Source organism: Camelus dromedarius, chromosome 25, assembly GCF_036321535.1.
Source record: "Camelus dromedarius isolate mCamDro1 chromosome 25, mCamDro1.pat, whole genome shotgun sequence".
Lineage (NCBI taxonomy): Eukaryota > Metazoa > Chordata > Mammalia > Artiodactyla > Camelidae > Camelus > Camelus dromedarius.
The window spans coordinates 1034684-1055391 of NC_087460.1; the positions used below are offsets into that span (position 1 = coordinate 1034684).

General features: G+C 55.2%; 2 protein-coding genes across 22 annotated transcripts in view; one reads left to right on the forward strand and one right to left on the reverse strand.

Moving 5' to 3' along the window:
- CACNA1C (calcium voltage-gated channel subunit alpha1 C) overlaps positions 1–6213 on the reverse strand; it is a 435322-nt gene extending 429109 nt beyond the window's left edge. For all 16 annotated transcript variants that reach the window (XM_064478856.1, XM_064478850.1, XM_064478853.1 and 13 more), the window contains exon 1: positions 6078–6213. In XM_064478856.1, the coding sequence (XP_064334926.1) occupies positions 6078–6213 (136 nt within the window). The remainder of the gene's footprint in view (positions 1–6077) is intronic.
- The window catches only part of DCP1B (decapping mRNA 1B), a 42065-nt gene that overhangs the window by 20767 nt on the left and 590 nt on the right, over positions 1–20708 (forward strand). For 4 of the 6 annotated variants that reach the window (XM_064478858.1, XM_031444407.2, XM_064478860.1 and 1 more), the window contains 5 exons: positions 8741–8807; positions 10708–10843; positions 15648–15773; positions 17271–17969; positions 19038–19286. In XM_064478858.1, the coding sequence (XP_064334928.1) occupies positions 8741–8807; positions 10708–10843; positions 15648–15773; positions 17271–17969; positions 19038–19286 (1277 nt within the window). Of the gene's footprint in view, positions 1–273; positions 7810–8740; positions 8808–10707; positions 10844–15647; positions 15774–17270; positions 17970–19037; positions 19287–20708 lie in introns of those variants that run through there. The other 2 variants (XM_031444408.2, XM_064478859.1) reach the window with 2 other exon arrangements.

Genomic DNA, 20708 nt, shown 5'->3' on the forward strand with positions numbered 1-20708 from the left:
GAGAGGGTGAAGGAAGCGTTTTCTGTCTTCTTCTGGTTGGTTGGTGACGTGAGGGCATATTGTCAAAACTCGCTGAACAGAACACTTTATGTTCTGGTAAATACAACATACTTTATCTATTATTTAAGCAACAATGTATTGATTACTTCTCAGTGGAAACAATGGAGCCTTATAAAAGGAGACTTTAAAGAAATCAATACTTAAGTACAGTTTTGTTCCCCGCCCCCCCCCCCCCCCCCCCCGGTTTTATCCTGGCATCTGTTAACTACTTTTCATCCAACCCTGATCTGCTCTCCTGAGTTGATTAGATGTTAATGCTAACTCTTCCCCAGTTTGTGTCTTGGCTTCCTCAGACGGGAAATACAACTGTCATTAAAATGCGTCTTCAGGGCTGTAAACCGACATTGCGAAGCCTGCCGTGTGACGTGACCTCAGCTGAAAGTTCTGAGTGGTTTGAGGGGATGAAAATGTTTGCTTTGCTTATCTCACTTCCAGATCACTAGAAGGGCCCTGCCCCTCTCGTCTGGCTTGGGACGTCTGCTTTCTCCACGTGCTTCAGAGAGGAAGGGTGTCCTTTTGCTGCAGATATGAAAACCTGTACAAGTTAATCTTTTCCTGAATAAAAGGTGTAGACTTTCCACCTTTTTTCCTAAGAGTCAGTTTTTTTAAAGTCAGTTTTCTAGCAGAGAGAAGTCTCAGCGCCTGTTCTGCAGTCCTGGCCCTAGAACAAGGTACGTGGTGGACGGTGTGATTTTAAAATGTAATGAGGTCTTTTCTCAATGGCTCTTCTAGCACATACTATGAGGTGAGCACTTTAGTTTCTTCCCAAACTCCCGTTGAAGAGTACCTGTCTACACCCACAGTAAATGACAGCAGTGAGGAAGTCACATCTGCAAACAAGGACAGGTCACAGCTTGGAAGCAGCGCTGCTCACTAAAGAATGCATCCTGTGAGACGCTGCTCGCCTGCCACACCGCCACGAACTGACTGGTTATCGATCACCTGGACTACGGGGAGACAGTGGCGAGAGCAGTAACCTGCAGGCCCTGTGGGCAGAGGCCACGTGTTGTGTTTTGCTTGTATCCTGCGGTTCCCAGTAAACAGAGGAAATGAATGGATGTGGACGAGGACTGGGTGGGTGCAGTGTGCTGAACGTAATTCCCAAGAGTCTCGTGCTCATCCCTAGCTGTTCGTGCGCACATGCCTGATGTTTCTGTCCAGCTTTGGGGATGTTCTGCTTGGGGTGACTGGGAGAGAGCCACCGAGCTGCCCGGCTTCCAGAATTCCTCCCTCTTCCCGACACCGTGACGCAGATGGAGCCCGTGCCCGCAGGAGCCGAGGCGGAGCTGCGTGGCCGAGGGCGCTCGGGTCCGCCTGTGCTGGGGGGCCCCTCCCGGAACCCTGCACCGGGAGCGGCCAGAGGCCCGCCAGCCCAGCAGAGTCCAGGACCTTGCAAGTTTATCATCTGTTTCCTTAACCTTGGAGTCAGTTCAGGCAGTTACTACAAAAGCAATTTGAAAGGTTAAAAGTGAACCCTGTGTAAATTTATTACTAAGAAAATGAAAGGTGCGTTATCTGCCCACAGATAATTGAGTGTTTTTCCAGTTTGAGACATTTACTGGTATGCTGATAGCCTCAAATAGCCGCTCTTAACCTTCAGGGTCACAACCCCCTTTGAGCATCTGATGGATGACATCTTGCCTGCGCGTGCACCCCCTCCCCCTCCCCGACGGTCTCTGTGCCCGGCCGTGTGCCCGGCCTTGTCCTGGGGGCCTGTGCTCCCCGCCTCCAGAACCGCCTGCATCTGTACACTGCGTTCGCATTCAGTCTCAGGGATGGTGTGTCCAACTCCTGGAGCCCCCTAGAGTCAAAACCCCCTGCTCAGCACGGCTGCTGGGCCCCTGCGACTGCGGGTGTGGCGTGGAGGCCACTGTGTGGCACCTTTTGTTTTGGGAGCCCAGACTGACACGGGAGAAGTCTACATCTGGCAGAGGAGCACTGGATTCCAGAACATTGTCTGAGGCGAGCGGAGAGCAGAGCGCCTTCCAGCTTTCTCTAGGGCTGTGTGCGTGGAAGCTTCAGTGGGTCTGCATAGGGTTCGTGTCTGTTCTCTTACAGTCTGCTTTTATATCACTCGATTTCATCCCCAAATCACTCAGAAAGTAGTTTCATTTGGGACTATTGGGTTATTACTTAGCACACAGAAGGAAAAGTTACCATGTTGTCATGTTCTCGTGGATTTGGGGGAAAGAAAACAGGCTTGAGCAAGAACTGGTGTTAGCGTTTTCCTACAGACACCCCTGGGGCTCTTATTTAATCACAGGACCGAACCATGAGTCGACCACTTACAGCAGAAGGGGTTTGGGGAGAGTGGTGTCTGCTGTACGCACCACTGCGGATGCAGGCGGAGACGGAGAAAGTGCAGAAACTGCGACTCGCTTTCCTTCGGTCAGGAAGTAGCGCTGGGCTCTGCTTGTGAGGCTTTTTTCAGTGATCGTGTGTTTTTGTAGTTGGGGCGTTTCAACGAAGCTCTTTCTATAGTTAGTAAACACTTGATTAAGTGATCTGATTAAAATATGAGAAGGTCTGTTTTTCAATGGAACAAGTTTTTGACCTGTAGAAATATTGTTTTAAACATATATTTCTCACAAAACTGCAATTACGTGAGACAAGACATACTTTGCTACGTTGAGATTCACTTCATATGACACATTTTCAACGTGTTGCTGGAAAAATTGACATTGCGTCTAAATCTTCTGTTTTAAGATAGTTGAGGGGCTTGTGAGTGTGACCCTCAGAGTGCTGTCAGCAGGCGTGATGGAATACGAGTTCTGGATCAAAGTACTGTTAGTTACACTCTGAAGAGATGTGTGTGGTTTTGCAGATTGATTGCATTCTCTGAGCTCTGAGTTGCCGGTGCCTGACAGGTCGTCTGTGAGGCTGGCCTTTGGTAGAACTGTTGTCAAAGTAAATACACACGAAATGAGCATGTCTACACCCGTGTGGTGCTGGACCAGTGGGACACCCGGTCTCGGGGAGCTGGTGACAGGGTCCCATCAACAGAGCGTGTGCCCAAGACCCCCAGACGTCTGAAGCAGAGTAACTGTGAGTGAGGCCAGGAGGGTGAGGGAGGACGCGGGGAGAGCCCGGGCCGTGAGCCCCGGGGAGGGCGGGCGCAGGCGGTGGGCAGGACGGCGTGCCTGCGGACTGCGCTGTTTCATCAGGTCAGAGCAGCGGTGACGCTGCTGGAAGGTGGGACAGACCCCGATGCCTTAGATTTAGTTCAGCGCAGCGAGGGTCTGTCAGCTGTGCCGTGCTGGGCCTTGTGCTCTCAGGTCGCCTCCAGGGCTTAGGGCCCTTGTGGGAGCGGTCGTGTGAACTTAATCACGGCACATGCTGTGTTTTCCAGTCCAGGGATGTACAGAAACTGTGGCAGCAGAGGAACAGGTGAGACTGCTTCACCTGGAGGACGTGGAGAGGGAAGACACCTCAGGAGTCCACGCTTGTTATTTGTGGCCAGGGAGATTTGGGGATTAACCCACAAGGTTATGGACCAAATGAAAATACGAAGTGGCCAACAAAACAGAGCACGTTTTTCCTATTTAGATGTATTATTACTACCTATAACTTTTTCTTCTTCCTAATTTTTTTAATGTTTATTTACTCTGTTAAATCTCCTAGAGAACATCCCCCTAAAATGAGTAAGACGAGGAAGTTAGTAAATAATGGAGAAGATGCCACATGACCTTCTGTGAACCCGGGGGCAGTGCCAGACCTCGGGACCCCACTTCGGGGGCTGAAGACTCTGAAGACTTGGAAGCTCTGATGACAACTTGCATTTGTTACAAATGGAAACTTTGTAAAAGAGAAATCCATCTTTTTCTTTGAAGATCATGAATTCTCACTTATAGTTGGACACACGTATTAATTAAATCCAAGTTAGTGTGATGCTTCCGCCGAGAGGCTGTTGTTTGTGGCATCACCTTTGGAATGAAGTTAATTTATTTAGAACAAGGGAGGTTGTTTTTACTTCCTAGTATTTGTTTTTCTACTGTTTCCCCCAAAATGTGCGAGGATTAGTCACCCATAGAAGAGAAACGGCCTGTCACCTACTGTGAACCTTGCAGTGTTTGGAGACCACAGGACCCCTGATTGGTGAGGTGCCGCCAAGCTGTCATGTGAGGAGAGCCAGGCCAGGGCCAGAGATAACAGTGCTCTGTGGACTGTCAGGGCCAGTGAGGGTTTTGTTTTACAAGATTGCGTCCGTATCTGGCCAGCAAAGCGAAGGCAGAAGGTGCATGAGGGAACGTTACTTTGAAGACATTACAGAACACACGGAGGGAACGCGTTTCTAGTGCAAAGCTTTCCAAATGGGGTGGAAGTACCGACTCGGCCTAGAGCGGCCAAGCACAGCCTGCTTCCCTTTGGCTGTGGGGCCAGAGCCTGCCTTCGCCCTGCCCTTGCCCTGCCCTCGCCCTGCCAGGCCAGGCCAGGCCAGGCCGGAACCTGCTTCCACACTCTCCTCCTCGCTTCCTCCTTCCCTACCCCCACCTCCATCCATCCTTCCTTGTGTCCTCCTGAGAGTTCCCGTGAACCTTAGTTTAGACAACACAGATTCCCGTCTCTTACAACCAAGCCTGCAAATCAGTCAAACAGGAAAACTGTTCTGGCACTCGACGTGTTTCACGTGTGTGGCGGGGAGGGGTTGAACCGGGTGAGGCACCTTCACGGGCGGACGAGGCCGTTGACCTGCGTGGCTGGGCCGACCTCCAGCTCCACCATGTCATGGCTCTCGCCTTCCGGTTTTTTCACTCTCGTGATCTTTCGGAAGGGTAGTAGCCGAGTGCGGGCTCCCTACCAGATGCCGGCCGCTGGGAACCGCCAGTGAGCGAAGCCATGAAGGCCTGTACTGGGTGAGGGGTACAGTCAGCCAAGGAATTCTGTGTTCGAGCACAGCCTCAAAAAACGAGTGTTTACACCAAATACACGATTCGACGTTCTTGGTCCTTCCACTGGGATTATTATTGCACTCATCTGAGAAAGACTCATGAAGGAAATGGGGTTTGAGGGGTTTTAAAATTTGCGGCTTATCCCTAAGTGCCCAGAAGAGGTTTGTGTAGTTCCCTCTGCCGGGTTTCCACGGCTTTCCTCGCGCACAGAGAGAACTTAAATGCCTTCTTTGCTGCATACTGACTGAAAAATATGTATTTCCAATTCCTTCAGGAGAAATGGGCGAGATTATTTTTAAAGAGAGTGAGAGAGCAAGTAGGGCAGGGGAGGGGCGTTACCAAGTCAGACACCTGACCCCCCCCCCCCTTCAGCCTCACCGGTGCAGTCGAGTGTCACCACTGACCACCCGTGTGCACATACGCCTTGTGCTCTGACGCTGCTCGGGTGTTAGCGCGAACCCTTGTTAAGACATCACAAGCCACCTTCATGATTTGGAGTTGAAAGGTATCTGGGGTCAAATGTGGAACAAATGATAAATGTCATAAAACAACAGATTTATAGAAACATTCGGTCGGGACGTAAACTGGACGAGGTAGATCCCGAGGAACTTCCAGAATGGACTCAAGCACCGTGCCTGTAAGGATCAAGGGCTTTCCATGTATGTGTGTTTAAGGACATTTGATAGTCCCTCTGTGGCCTCTCAACTGGCCTCTTAAACTTTGATCAGCTTTAGAGTTTTCAGCTGGAGAGGTTTACAAAGAAGAAAATGCATTATGCGGCTCCCTCAGCTTGCGTGTCTGTTCGACCGACAGTATTCAGACACGAAATCTAACATGGCGATGCCGCTGCCTTGGTCGCCCCTGCCCTAGTCGCCCCGCAGGATCAACAGCAGAGCGGCAGGCGTGCAGCAGACGGCGTGACCTCGCCTGCGGCCTCAGAGGCTGCTTTTTCGATCGAGAATTTCCAAAGCGTGGCATGACCAGGGAAGTGCAATTTCAGGACATGGAGAAGACGGCCAAGAAGCTGTGTTCTTAGCGTGGGGAGCCACGTTCTAGCGTCACTAGACTGCTCTAGCGTAAATCTCAACCTGCTCTCCCTGTTCGCCACTCCGCGTTCAGGTTTCTTACCTCCAGGATGGATGTAGGAGCAGCTGAGCTGAGCCTCGTGCACCAGGGTCCCCGGGGAGGCCGCCTCGGGGGCAGCCGGGCGGCTGGGCAGCGGCCGGTACGCGGGCATGGCAGGCGGGATGAAGGCTCGCAGCATGGCTGGGCCCTGGGCTCCCGGCTGCTATCCCGGGAGCCTTTTCAGACCCCGACACCGTCCCCGCGGTGATGTCGAGCTCCCCACGAGTCTGCACCCCGGATCCCAGGCGCAAGTGTTGGTTACAGTGATGGCTTCAAGCTTCAGAAGCCCAGAGCCAAACTTCTCCTTCGGCTCTTTTCAACCTGGTCTTCTCCCTTCCTCCTGCGGCTCCTGCTGCCGGCACAGGCTGGCCTCACCCTGCGGCTTCCCAGGGCACTGGGAGTGAGATGTGATGCTTTCTGTCAGCCCGTCAGCTCATCACCTCCCAGACGGGCTCTGGTCTTCGTAGGTCACCACCCGCTGCTTGTGCACAAGTGATGGGTCTGTCAGGGCTGGAAACGGGGCCCAAGAGCAGGACCTGCCATCGGAACGCACAGCTCTCTGCCCCTTCCCTGTGGAATGTGGCTCACGTTGTAAAACTATTTTAAGGAGGAAAAAGTTAGGCCAGTTCTGTGGTTTATCTTGGTGCTGCCTTTCAGTAGCCGGGACTGTTGGTAAATGTGTTTCACCCCCCTGGCTATTTAAATTTGACAAACTGCACTAACTGGGGTGAATAGAGCTGCTTCAAAATAAGCCATTTTAGTCTGGGGGTTATGCTGCTCTAGAGGTCAGTGGGCAGGCCCTGAGGAACTCCCTCAGTGCCTCGGACGCCCACCCCACACCCAGCCTTCCCTCCACCCGCGCCGGCGTCCGAGGGGTCTGTGCCGCGGGCTTCCTCCTCGTGTCCGCGGTGACCCTGGCACCCTGTCCTTGCAAGAACCTAGCTCCTTGTGTCAAATGCCACAAATGCACCAGGTGCCCCAGAACAGCACCCAAAGTACTTCTCCTTCCGTGTTGCGCTGACGAGGCTCAGGCAGCTGCTTTCCCTGCTGCTGGGCTGTGAGTTTCTTCATTACGTGGTTTCTTCCCGGCTGCCACTTTTCTCCTGGGATAGTTTTGGAAAATTCAGTCTCCAAGGAAAGGAAGTTTTCGGTGTAGCCAGATTTTGGTTTTGTAACGAGGATTAAAGCCTCCAAAACACACAATATATTCAGGTCTCTTAGTGGCTCAGTGTCAGCCATGGGTCCACTCTCACTCGGGAGGACGCAGGGCGGGCGCCTGGGGGGCAGCCAGCGTGGGAACCAGCAAGAGGGACCTGGGACAGCCCTGACCCAGTTCTGAGATGCTTGCTTAGCGATCTTGGAAAGAAGGAATTTCTTTTTGACAGTGAGGCTCTCAGCACACAGGCTTCAGAGCTCAGACACTGTTTTCTCATGAGTGTCAGTGACTCAAAGAGGAGGCTGTGGGTGAACTTCCAAGAGGACGCAGTAGTGCCCCCGGGAGAAAGCTGGGCTTTTGTCCCACTGGCCCCCGCAAGTAGGTAAGATAAAGATTCTTGGTGCACTGATCACACAGAGTGACACCCGTGGCCACCTTTTGGCAGTTGGTGATTCAGACGTATAGGCCCCTTCCAAAGACGCCTGCTTGAAACAGCACTGAAACGACATCTCCTGTTCCTTTTGCTCTCTGAGTCTTCACTGACAAGAAGCAGAAACGCCATGCGGAGCCACTGGTCCGGTGAGCAGGGGAAAAGGCTGTCAGAGTATCGCAGCTGTTTTAATGACCAAGCAATTTCATATAATTAAATACTTTGAAACTGTAAGTTTTTTCTGCCTTTTAAAAATCTGTCTTGCTGGCTTTCATGGCCCCGTCCATAGATTTTAAAGATGTGTGTGTGTGGTTTCTTTGTCGTTTACGTGATTGATGCCCCCAGGTCCTCACCCCGATACCTGCGCATGTGTGCTGGGACTGTTCGGCCTTTCGGTAAAAGTGATGCAGACAGGCACGCTCTGACGCACACAGTTTGTTTGAAAATTGCTAAATGAACTAATGGCAGCTGTATTTGGCCACGTCGTTCTCTCATTACTAAGTCATTAAGCCAAGTCACAGTTAATCTGTCAACAGTTGCAAATACTCTGTGAGACGTTCTGAAGTGAGATTTATTACGGAGTTGCGTCTTTCCCGCAGCCCACTCTGACTCGGGGCTGGGAAGGCCAGCCTTTCAGGCGGCACCTTCCTGGGAGAAGGGGGAGAGGGTTCTCGGCCTAATCAGTGTGTCAGGTTTCCGGATCCTGGAAGACGCGGGTGGAAGTGCGTGTGAGTGTGCGGGGGTGGGGGCAGCAACGCCTCCGACCGCGGGTTAGAGCCCGGTGCACGCCCAGCCTGTGTGTGCTCACGCAGGAGGCGCCCGCCAGGTGCCCGTTGTGCTCGGGTGCTGCGTTTCCCAGGACAGCGTACTCTCGTGCGTGCATGCGTGTGCGCGCACATAACGCCTCCACAGATTTCTTTCTCTGTGGGCCTAGAAAACTCCGGAGTTGGGTTTTCAAGCTTTAACTCTAAAGACTGGTTTCATTTATTCAGAAAGTATTTCCTTCAAGACAGAGAGGGAATTTCTTTCCATTTTGTGATTTTGAAGACGCTCATGACTTGTTCGGTGCGTTCTTTGCAGCGTCCATCTGCGGGATTTGGTTCTATGACACGGAGGAGTGCCAAAGGATCGCAGAACTAATGAAAAAGTAAGTGCGACGGCTCGGGACTGGGCAGGCCCCGTGCCCCGTGTGTCGGAGTGCACGTGCCACACTGCGACCCTGCAGAGCACGTCCCCCCTCTTCACAGTGGCCGGGAACACGTCCGCTGTCCCTTAGTAAATGAAAAATAAACACAAATGACACCTTCTTACGTTTCTGCGAGGTAAGATTTGTCCTGTGAATGGCTCACCTCACTTCCTGCGGGGGTGAGGAGTCTGCCGTGGGCACTTCCCAGAGGGCAGCGTTACCCTCACTTGTGAATCAGCCGTGTTACAGTCTGTCAGCGGAGAGGACGTTCGGTGGCTGCTCCGGACTCTCTGGGGTCTCCCGCGCCCTCCCTGCCCTGGGGCTCCTCAGACCGTGCGCCTAGCCGGAGCTCACGGCGTCCTCCCGTCGCAGGCCCCGCGGGGCTTAGGACAGCCTTCATTTTCCGTTTCTTTGGAAATATCCGCGCCGACGCTGGCTTGGTGCTCAGTAGACAGGCTCTGTCACGTGCCAGTCTCTTTCCATCACTCCTGCGATGCCTTGTGGTTTGCCTCGTCTGTGCTCTGGACAGCGCCGCCCGCCCCTCTTGGCCCCGGCATGGCCAGAGCGCGGCCCGCGTGAGCACCGTCTCCGGGATGGCCAGCTCTGGAGCCCTGGGAGGCCGCTGCTTCCCGCGGCAGCGTGGAGCCTCGGGACGGAATGCTGCCCTGCGCCTGCTGCAGCCGTCGTCCGCCTGCTGCCCGCACGGGTTTGGCAGAGCAGGCCCGCCTGCAGAAGGGCCAGTGCTCTGCTTTAGACCCCGGGTCAGTGGAGTGACGGCAGAGTGACCAGTGGGGCCTGCGGGAGCACGTCCCAAAGTAAGGTTGGTTCCTGAGGACCTGCTTGTGTAGCTGACTTTGGGTAACTAGCTCCAGCTGCGGGTGGTGATCGAGAGTGTTCAGACTGGTGCTCGCCTCCGTGACAGCCCGTCCCCGGGACACACGTGTTGCTGTGAACCGCGATGGCAGCAACAGCAGGGTTTCGTGGAGACCGACTGCACCCTGCAGCGGGGCTGAGTCAGGCGGCATCCTCCTGCGGTGGGTGCCTCCCAGCGGGGGCGGGAGAGCGGCTGGTGGCAGGCTCGAAGCCTGGTTTGCGTGGATTCCGAGCCTGTCTCGGTCAGGAGGATGCCCCCAGTAGGTTTGCAGACCCTTCACCATCAGCTTGGTGGCCGGGGTGACGGGCCGGGGCTGCAGTCGGCGCTCAGAGGAGGAGTGTTCTCTCAGCGTCCCTGCGGCAGCTTCCGCCCCCTCCCGGGCCTCCAGGAGGACAGCAGACACACCCGCCGCTGTGCCATCAGCCCCTCCCCTGGGAGGGCATCGCGGCTGTGTTTCGAAGCCGCCGGGACCCACCTGGCTGTGACTCCCAGGCCCTTGGGATGAGGGGGAGGGTCCCGACTGGCCACGCAGGTGGCTCTGTGTTCCAGGACCCTTAACCGGGCTCCGCAGCAACTTGTGAGCCCTCTCAGATGTTCTTAGTGCGGAGTGGGCAGGCTTTTTGTGGAAAAGCGCAGAGTCGGCTCTGTGAGGCCACAGGGCCTCCGTCCCCACGGCACCAGCTCTGTCCTGCGTGCGTGACAGCCGCCGAGACAATGTGCGCACCTGTGCTCAGGATGTCGTTAACCTTCTGTACCAAACGAGGCAGGGCGGGCAGACAGCCCCGCCAGCCCACCCCGCTCTGGCCTCGTGCGTGGGCTCAGTGCACTCAGGACCTCAACTCCCATTTTCCCTCTCAGTCCCTAAGCGGTCTGATCTCTGTTGTGACTGTAACAAGCTAGAAATGCCTGGGTGAGAATTGGATGGTTTGAAAGATGAGTGGTGTTGAACTGGCTTTTCTTGTGTGGCTTTCCCTTCTGTTTTTCTAGCCTGACTCAGTACGAACAGTTGAAAGCCCACCACGGAGCTGGAGCAGGAACCCCACCAATGACCCTCAGTTCCAGAGAGGAAAAGGAAGTGGACATCGTACGGATGCTGGCCAGAGCCAAAGACGAGTACACGAAGGTGAGCGCTGTCCTGCCGGTGAGCCGCGCAGAAGTCCCTCCGGGGGTTCTGCCCACGGAGACGCCTCCACTCTGCCTCCCACCACACAGAGTGGTGTGGAAAACAAAACCTCCGCTTGCTTTTAGTGGCTCAAGCCTGTTTGCTTTTAAGTGGATTAAAAGGCAGCCCAAGAAATCAGAAGCTCTTATACACAAATAGTCTCCTGTCAGAAAATGTACTAGACAACCCCATTTACAGTGGCCGCAAATCCATAGAAAGTTCTCTGAGATAAAATCACCAAGAAGTGATTGTATGGTGAATAATTATTGGCTGTCCTTGGAGGTCCTTAGACACTAGGAGTAGAAAGGAGGTCCAGCCCCTTCCTCGGAAAACTGGTGGTCAGTGGGAAGGAATTAAGCATTCATGCTGCCTGGCCAGAGGAACCAGACTATCCAGGGATTCAGGATGAGGGACTGTCTTCTCTACCAGAGAAGCCAGCTTTAAATGTAGACGGATGGCAGCCCTGGCCCCCGGTGCAGCCGCTGATGCAGGCAAGGGCCCTCAGTAATGTTAGTGGTGAGAAGGTGGGTGGAGACCTGACCTGGGAAGAATGGGGCCGCCACCCTGGACCACTGTGCACCCTGCAGCAGCGTGACGCCAAGGACACAGCACCTTGAAACACTCCTGCCCCAGGGCTGAGCCTGGACCTGAGTCCTGAGCGCTGACTGCCCGTTGACAGGGTGACAGGAGGGGGCAGCGGGGCAGGAGGAGAGAAATGAAACGGCAGCTCCTGGCCTCTGCGGGGAGCCGGCTGGCGCTGCTGGAGGCGGGGGGCTTCCGTGCGCCCCCCAGTCACCCTCAGAGCCCCAGTGCGTGCCTAACCCGCCAAGGGCTGTGTGCCTCCTGCCCGCAGCCAGTAGACGCTGTCGCCCAGAACCGTCGCGCTCTGGTCCGGTTTCTGTCATGTGTAGCTCTTCAGAACCTTGGAACAATACCCCGGTGACCTCACTGGGCTTCCCGCCGTGCGACGCCAGACACAGGAAAGCGACACTTTTGCCCACGAGGACCTGGGTGCTGTGAAGACGGCGTAGCACGGCCAGCAGCTGAGTCACGCAGACACTGAGCAGTCACTGCTTCCTGTCTTCTCCCTCCCTCCTCTCCACACAGACACACATGCACAAAAACCGTGTAATTGATGGTGTTTTACCTTCTTAAAAATCTTCTGGCTGGGGGGGCGCTGCACCTCCTGGCCAGCCACTTCTCGGACACGGGGCATAGGTCTGGGCGCAGCGGCTGGCACGGGGCCTCCCTCCAGCTGCCCCACGCCTCAGTCGTCTCGGGCCACTCCTGCACGTCGGAGCCCCCGAAGTGTTCAGACCAGCCCACCCCCAGGTGCAGGTCCCCCAGCGCTGGCTGCAGCCTCGCATCCCTCCCTCCTGCTCACCGCCCCGACCCCTCACCCTCCCCGGGGCCCCCACCCGGTCTCTGCTCCGGGACCCGGGCGGGTGACAGTCCGCCCGCTCAGAACCCGGCTCACGGATGTGCACACGGCCCCGGGGACCTGCTGGGGGCCTCACTTTGTGCCGTCCCCACCACACGCAGCGTTTGCCTCGTTTTGTTTGCCCTGCCGAGTCTACACGTCCTTTGAAGCCCGCTTTTCACATGGGGTTTTCCCAGGTCTCTTCACTCAGACTGATTATTCCCTCCCCGACTCACCGGTCTGTTGCTCTAGAACGCACTGTTCCTCCACTGTCACGCGGCGTCAGCTCCTCCCACCTCACCGTGAACCTGTTCGTTCTGTTCGTCACCGTCCCACAGACTGGAGGCGACAGTGCAGGAAGTGGAGTCAGTGTGTGCACCCTGCTATTCTGTAAAATTAGCACGTGTTCTGTGCGTAATGTGAGTGGCTGCGGCTGTGAGCTGAACACCGAAGAAACTCTCTTCTGCCTTCACCGGCCAGGTGGCGTCCTGCTGCCCCTGGCCGCACCTGCGTCGTCACCTCCCCCGGCCCGCGTCCTCGGTCTCTCACTACCGGGTCCCTGAACTCTGGCCTCCAGGCACCCCACAACGCGGCCTCAGATGGTCCTGCCAGCCCCATGCCCTCTGCTGCCACTGCCCCTACAACTGTTTGCAGCTCCTCCCAGACAGAGTAACAGCCCTGCCTCCTGAAGGTGCCCTCCACCTCCCCCGCTGGCCCCTGTCCCCCTTCACCTGTCAACACACGCTCAGTCTTTGGAGGCTCACGTCCCTTTTCTTTGCTCAACACGTCACTTCTGATCCACCCAGCGGGCGTCTGTGCCGCGAAGCCCCGCTGCCTTCTAGCTGCCGCACGTGTGTGCCATCAGCTCTCCCGACGCAGGCGCGTTAGGACGTGGAGGCGGTTCCCAGGCCCAGGGAACGTGATTTCTCCTCGGAACTCTTGCTGAGGAGCAGGTTTCTATGACCGGAAGTGTCAGGAGCCAGAGCGATGCACACTGGGGCTGTTCTTACAGAAAGACGTCGCGTGTCTGGATGGGGATTAAACTCACTGACCTCTGAGGCCCTCTCCTGCTCTGAGCTTCTTAAACTCACGAAGACCCCGAAATGCAGGAGGAGGACGCGTTCTGGGCCGGAGGGATGTGGTGTTGATAGTGTTCCCGGTACGACTTCTTACGTGAAGCTAATAAAGTAATTGGGAAACCTCATTCTGGCCAGTATTTTATGTTTGCCCCCCAAAGAAACAGCTGTCTGTGAATCTGCTGTGGAGGAGCAGGGCCGCTGGGTGGCCGGCACCTGCCCCGCCTCCGGTGGACGCGCCCTGGGGCGCAGACGAGCCACGGGGACCAAGGCCTGGGCGGCGGAGCAGCGGCGCCAGCGGGGCGCCACCGGCTCAGAGCTGCGCCTCCAGAGGGGCTGCTTTGTACTGAAGACTCTTGTGTGTTTGTGGTTTAAAGCAAGAATGAAGAGCTGTTTTCTGGATACAGCTGTGACTAATTTGTGAAATTAGACAAATTAGTGTCTTTTGATGTTCAGTGAGAAAATTCAAGAGTATAAGAAAGAAAATAAAACTACCTGTGGCCCTGCCACTCAGAGATGTCTGCTTTCAGGGCACTGCCCCCCCGACCACCTCCCCCCGTCACGTGTGTTCGCGTGATGCAGCGGGGGCGCGGGGCAGAGCTGGTCGTGCCTCAGCTTCTCTGTGAAGAGTCCACGTGCGCTTTCCAACTCTGCGTGTCTTTCCAAGTATTTGAAAGTTGTTTGGAAAAAAAAACGCAATGCAAAAATGGGCAGAAGACCTAAACAAGCACTTCTGCAGTGAAGACATACAAATGGCCAATAGGCACATGAAGAAATGCTCAGTATCACTGATTTTCGGAGAAATGCAGATCAAAACTACAGTGAGGTATCACCTCACACCCATCAGAATGGCCATCATTCCAAAGTCTAGGAAGGATAAATGCTGGAGAGGCTGTGGAGAAAAGGGACCCCTCCTGCACTGTTGGTGGGAATGCAGTTTGGTGCAGCCGCTATGGAAAACAGTATGGAGATTCCTTAAAAAACTAAAAATAGACTTACCATATGATCCAGCAATCCCACTCCTGGGCATATATCTAGAGGGAACTCAAATTTGAAAAGATACATGCACCCAGTGTTCATAGCAGCACTATTTACAATAGCCAAGACATGGAAACAACCCAAATGTCCATGGACAGATGAGTGGATAAAGAAGTTGTGGTGTCTACACACACACACACAGTGGAATACTACTCAGCCGTAAAAAATAATAAAATAATGCCATTTGCAGCAACATGGATGGACCTGGAGATGAGTAAGCCAGAAGGAGAAAGAAAAATACCATATGATATTATGTATGAAATCTAAAAGAAAAAAGATACTAATGAACTCATCTACAAAACAGAAACAGACTCACAGACGTAGTAAACAATCTTATGGTTACCGGGGGGAAAGGGGGTGGAAGGGATAAATTTGGGAGTTCAAGATTTGCAAATATTAACTGTAACTCAATAAAAAAAAAAGTTAAAAAAAGATTCACAAATATTAAGTACTATATGTAAAAATAGATTTAAAAAACAGATTTCTTCTGTAGAGCACAAGGAACTGTATTCAATATCTTGTGATAATCTTTAATGCAGAAGAATGTGAAAGTGAACACATGTACATGCATGACTGGGAAATCGTGCTGCACACCGGAGACTGACACACTATAATGGACTATACTTCAATTTTGAAGTCATTTTTAAAAAAAGAAAAGAAATGAATGCAGAGACCTAAAAAAAAAAGGTGATTTGGGTCTGGAGAGGCATAGACAGTTAACAACTGGAAAATGAGCTACAGATTTCTGAGCTCATGGGTGTTCAGTTCTGAGCAGTTTCTCCGTGGAGGTGAGTCTTCAGTGGTGGATGAATGGGTGCAGTGACAGACCAAAAAGGGCTAGTCACCTGGATGACGCAGCTCCCCGGTGTTAAGCCAGGGCCGGGGGCGTCTCCGGCACTGTCCGTCCCTGAGGACTGTTCCACTCTCTGAGTTTAAACTGCTGCTTCTCAAGCAGAACCTGCAGCCTTTGGGCCTGAGGTCCTGCAGGCTGACTGACACTGGGGGTGATGTTTTAGGGCACTGAATTGTGCAACTAAGAAAAATTAAATTTGAATTTGATTTATACTCAAGTATAGCTCATATCAGAGGAGACAGCGGGATTTCCCTTTGCACATGAAAACCTATTTTTTTTAAAGTACCAACTAGGTAAAATAAAGAGCAAGGAGGTATGTTCTTTTAAGAGGATTAAAGCTGCTTTTACACCAAAGTGAGGTTCTTCTCTCCGTTTCAGTGTAAGACGTGCTCCGAGCCCAAGCCGATCACCAGCTCACCTGCCGTCTGCCACAGCCCCAGCCTCATCAAGCCCGTCCCGCTGAAGCCCGGCGGCCGGCCGCAGCGCCTCCCTCGGCCCAGCCAGGTGCCAAGCCCCCTCTCCGCCGCCAGCGCCCGGTGCACGGGGAGGGCCCGGGGCTGTTCAGCCGCTTGGGGGTCAACCCAGAGAAGACTTTTTTTTTCATTATTAATCATTTGCTCTTCCTAGAAAGGGGTTGGGGTTTTTTTTTTTTTTCTCGCTTTTGGCATTTCCCATATTCTGTACTAATCTCTTGTGGATTTGAACTCCTTAGAGGATAAAAAGGTATCTTAAAACAGCAATAACCTAGTAAGTATCACGTCAGAGCTGACATAGCCTTCCGAGGCCGGTGGCTGGTCTCCCAGGCCCTGGGAGAGCCTCCCCCCACCCCCGCCCCGGGGCCGGGGCTGCCGGTGTGCCCGTGGGAGCCCTGGTCCGAGAACTGGCATCACAGCCCCCTGTAGACCCCGTGACTTGTCGCTGGGTTTGCATCTGGGATGCAAACACGACCGCACTTCCGTGTGTGTGTGTGTTTTTCAGAGCAGTGCAGCCTTAGCAGACTCGAGGACCTGCTGGTCCCAGTGCTGAGTGCAGGCACACGGTGGCTCTTTCCGTTTCTTACGGTTGTTCCTCATTAGAGGTTTTTCCGAAGCACTTGGTTTAAACCAATTTTGAGAATGAACATGGAGCCAAAAGACATAAAGATGGGAGGTGGGGGGTGCTCAGAGGCGGGTACTGGATCACGTGGCGGAAATAACCAGAGGAGGTCAGATTGATGCAAGTCTTACATTGAATTTTTTTAAAGAATAAGCCTTTTCTAATTATCTTTTAGCTTTGATTTAAAGTTTGCATTCCATGGAAATTTTCTGTTTTCATAGAGAAACCAGAATGTGTTGACTTGAGAACGAAGCTAATGTTTTCTTAGCCCAACAATAGACAGCAGCAGAAAGAGGCGCGGGGGGCGGGGCGGGAAGGGGCGGGGCGGAGGGGGCGGGAAGGGGCGGGGCAGTGACCAGGCTGGAGTCACTCTCTGATGGGGGTCGTTAAAGCTTCTCTTACATAGTTGAAACGATGGAATTAGACTCAATGGCATAGGTTTCTTTCTAGCCCTAAACTTCTATAATCCTGTGAAAAGCTACCAGGAATTCTGAAATCCTCCTATTTCTCCGTATTCTCAGCGTCGTCTTGTACTTCGTAGGGTTAGATAGATGCCCTGTTGAAGAGATTCTTCGCCCTTTAGTGTCTGTGGTTTTGTGCCATGGTGGTCCCCAGTCTGTGACCCCCGGGCCCATCAAGGGCCGTATGCCTGTGCTATCAGTTGACAGTTACTAAAAAATCAGCAGCTGCCTTGTGGGTGGAAGGGGGAAGAATGCTGTGAAAATGTGTGGCATTAAAAAGTTCTCAAAAAAAAAAAAGCTTTCAAATTTGTAGTTTATCATTAAGTGTTTTCATCCTCTCTGACCCTTTGTGAACAGAAGAAATCATCGGCTAGTAAGCTCTGCTTCACTGCCCCCACCCTTGCCCTGCAGAACCAGACTGTGTGTGTGTCTTTATTTTTTCCAGACCTCAGACCTTGAGCCCCAGCACCTGTCTCTGTCGGCTCTCTTTGGGAAGCAGGACAGAACTCCATGTCACGAGCCTGCGGGGCCTCCACGGCACCCCCCGCCGCCGCCGGAGAAGATCCCGGTGAGGCCGGGGGCCGTCCGCTCCCTGTCCCACGAGGAGGCCAGGAGACCCTCACCCTCGCTGGAGGAGCAGCTCTGCCCGGCCATCCAGAAGCTCCTGGTCCGGGGCACCGACCTCCACCTGCTGTCGGAGCTGCCAGAGCGCCGGCCCTGTGACCACAGGGGGGCCGTTGGGGTGCCCGCCCGGCCCGGCTCTCCCCGCAGCCCTGGGCCCTCCTCCGGTGTGCACAGCGCTCCCAGGACACAGAACCTGCTGGAGAAGCTGCGAGGCAGCTCCCGCATCCCTGCACCTGCAGTCCCGCCGCCGCTGGCACATCCCCTCCCGCTGCAGATGCCAGGGCCCCGGGCGCCCGGGAGGGAGCAGCCTGGCGGTCCGTCTGCAGGCCCCGGCCAGGCCACCCCGCAGGAGCTGCTGCGGAGGCTTCAGACGGTGCCACAGGAGCCTCCGCTCACGCCCAGCCGCCCTGCCTTAGCCGCCAAGTTCCCTGTGGCCTCCCCCAGCGCCAGCGCGCCCACCCCACTGGAGCCCTGGAGGGACCGGCCCCCCGGCACGCAGACGCAGGCTCCTCTGCTTCAGGTAGGCTCTGCGGGGGGCGCGGGGCGGGGCTGGGGCGGCCTGGCTCACTGAGAGCCCACCATGCTGTGCGCTCCAGCTGAGCCGCGTGTGCGCCTTCTGCCTGCACGTCCAGGGGGTCTTTGCCTGGCAATCCCAGAGCCTCCCTCCGCTCAGAGATGCTTTGTTCCTGGAATTCAGTCTTCATCTTATAAGGTTTGAAGGCTTGACAGGGACGTGGACAGAAACCCAAATCTTTGACTTTGGAAACTTAGGGTGCTTTGAATCATTCTGGGATGCCAGATGTCTGACCTCATCTGGTTATTTCCGCCCACAGTTGGTTATCCTGTGTTCATTATCCAGTACCCACTTCTGAGCACTCCCACCTGCCGAGCCTGCGCTGCACGTGGGAACGTGGCCATGAAGAGCTGGGGAGCTGGGGCCCTTCCCCCGCAGAAGCCGCAGCCCGGGTGCTTGGGGTCAACAGAGGAGCATTTCACTGACCCTGGAAGCGGGGGTCTCAGTGGTGCAGCTGACTGAAGTCAGGAGAAGGGAGGTGTGCCCTCTGACCCCATGGCATGCACGCTGATTGCCCGAGAGGGGATACTGTCATCTTCAGAAGTGTCCTGTCCCCCGAGGAAGGCGGCGCTCTGGTCACCAGTAGCTCAGAGCAGGGAGAAAGCCGGCGCGTTCCCGTTTTCCACTGCCTATGGGGACATCTAGGGACGGGTCTGATTTTTTTTCCGTTTGGATTGGTACAAATTCGTTGCAAATGCATTGGGTTTAAAATTAGAAATTTCTCTCTATTTATCACATATTTCATTGGTCCTCCTGCTGTGTTTTGGCAAGTGGCTTTCAGCCGTTCCTCAGAAATCTTGCCTTTTTTGAAAACAAAGACCATAGGTGCAGAGCAGAGTCTGCGTGTACGTGAGACCGAGGGCAGTGGAGTCGGTCCTCCGGGTAGCGGCCCCGCGCCTGCAGCTGCGAGCAGTTTGCGTCGGGACCGCCTGCATCCGCTCTGCTGCTCCTTTCACGTCCCCCGCACCCGTGTCTCTGTGTTTAGTAACCAGCCATCTCCGGGCTCCCCCGCAGGTCCTCTCGCCCCAGCGCGTCCCAGCCGCAGCGGCCCCTTCTCTGCTCATGTCCCCCATGGTGTTCACCCAGCACGCCTGGGCCCCGCCGCAGGACAGGGCCAGCGGGCTCTTGCCCCTGAGAAGCCAAGACCCAGCTGCCACCCCCACCGGCCTCCTCCTGCCCCTGCAGCCCTTGGAGCCGCCCGGGGTCACCGGCAGCCCCCTGACCAAGCTGCAGCTTCAGGAAGCCCTGCTGCACCTCGTCCAGGTAGGAGCCCCCCACCCCCGGCCACCCCCGCCCCGCGAGGCGCCCCTCGCTGGTGTCTGCTGGGCCGCCCTCCCTGCACCCCACGGTGTCTGTGCGCGGTTCTGGAGGAGATTCAGAAACTGGCTCTGAGTGTCTCAGCTCCAGGAGGGTTTTCTCACCTGGAGGACTGACTGAGTCCTCCGAGCTGCTACCTGTCAGAAGAGGAGGCTGCAGCGTGTGACCAGGTCACCACGGGAGGGTGCTGGGTGCTGCAGGCCCAGGCGGATCCTCCGTGGGGCCTCGGGGGGCAGAGGTGAGAGCAGGCCGCAGCGTCTGGACTGTTGCCCAGGAGGAAGCCTTGGGGCCGCAGGGAACGGTGGTGGTGACAAAGGACAAGGCCAGGGTGGGTGTCAGCCACACGCCCCACCGCGCCGTGAGCTGAGAGCGAGGGTGAGGCTTGTGCGGGTCCCCGAGCCAGGCGCCGTCTTCAGCGCTTTGCCGGTGGTGTGAGCCCTTACACAGCAGCCTGCTGCGGTTTTCTGTCTTAGAGACCAAGAGACTGAGGTGCAGTGACTGGCCTGACGTCCCTCAGCCAACACTCGGCAGAGCAGGGGCCGCATGCGGGCAGGACGTTGTGCGGGCGGGGCCCATGGAGCGGGCAGGCAGGGCTCACCCTGGGCCCGCGCAGGGCCTTGAAGAGTGGGGGCTTCTGCTTCTCCTTGGTTCGCTCTTCTGGTGTCTGGTTGGTAGAGAGTCTTTAACAAGGTTTTTGTGGTTTTGTCGCTTGAGTGTCAGGTGACTGAGAGCGCGGCCAGCACACTTTCTCCTCAACAGGACAGGAGTCTCCGTCTTTGCAAAGGGAACGTGTATCAGAGAGAAGGAAGGGACAGGGCCAGCAATCTGCACCCGAGTGTGGGAGCAGAGCGCAGGCCGCTGAGGGCCGACCACAGGTGGCCACCCCGTGCTGTTTCATAAATAAATACGAAGGTCTTTTCCACCTTTTTTGAAGCCATTCATGATAAGTTCATGAGGACTTAGGACATCTGTGAACGCCTCTGAGCAGTAAACAAAAAAGCCTGAAATGTAAATTAAAAGTTCCGTGTGTTTCGGGCTCATTCCACTTGCGTTGTTCAGAGATCTCCGTGCAGAGTCATGACTCTGACAGCCGGGAGCAGCCCCTGGCCCTGGTGGTTAGAGGTCGTGTGTCCCCCTCCCTGGGCCCGTGTGCCCCCCCACCCCACGCCACACTTTAGATGCCCTCTTCCCGGGCGGGGGGCGCTCTGCTGTCGTGTCTGCCTGCTCTTAGGACGCCGTCCCTTGCACGGAGACTGCGGAGGGAGACCAGGGCAGCCCAGCTCCCTTTCCCTGCGTGAGGACGGCGCCGGCCCCGGGTGGGGGACGCCCCGTGAGACCTGGGCGAACTGCCCGAGCGTTCAAGGGTTT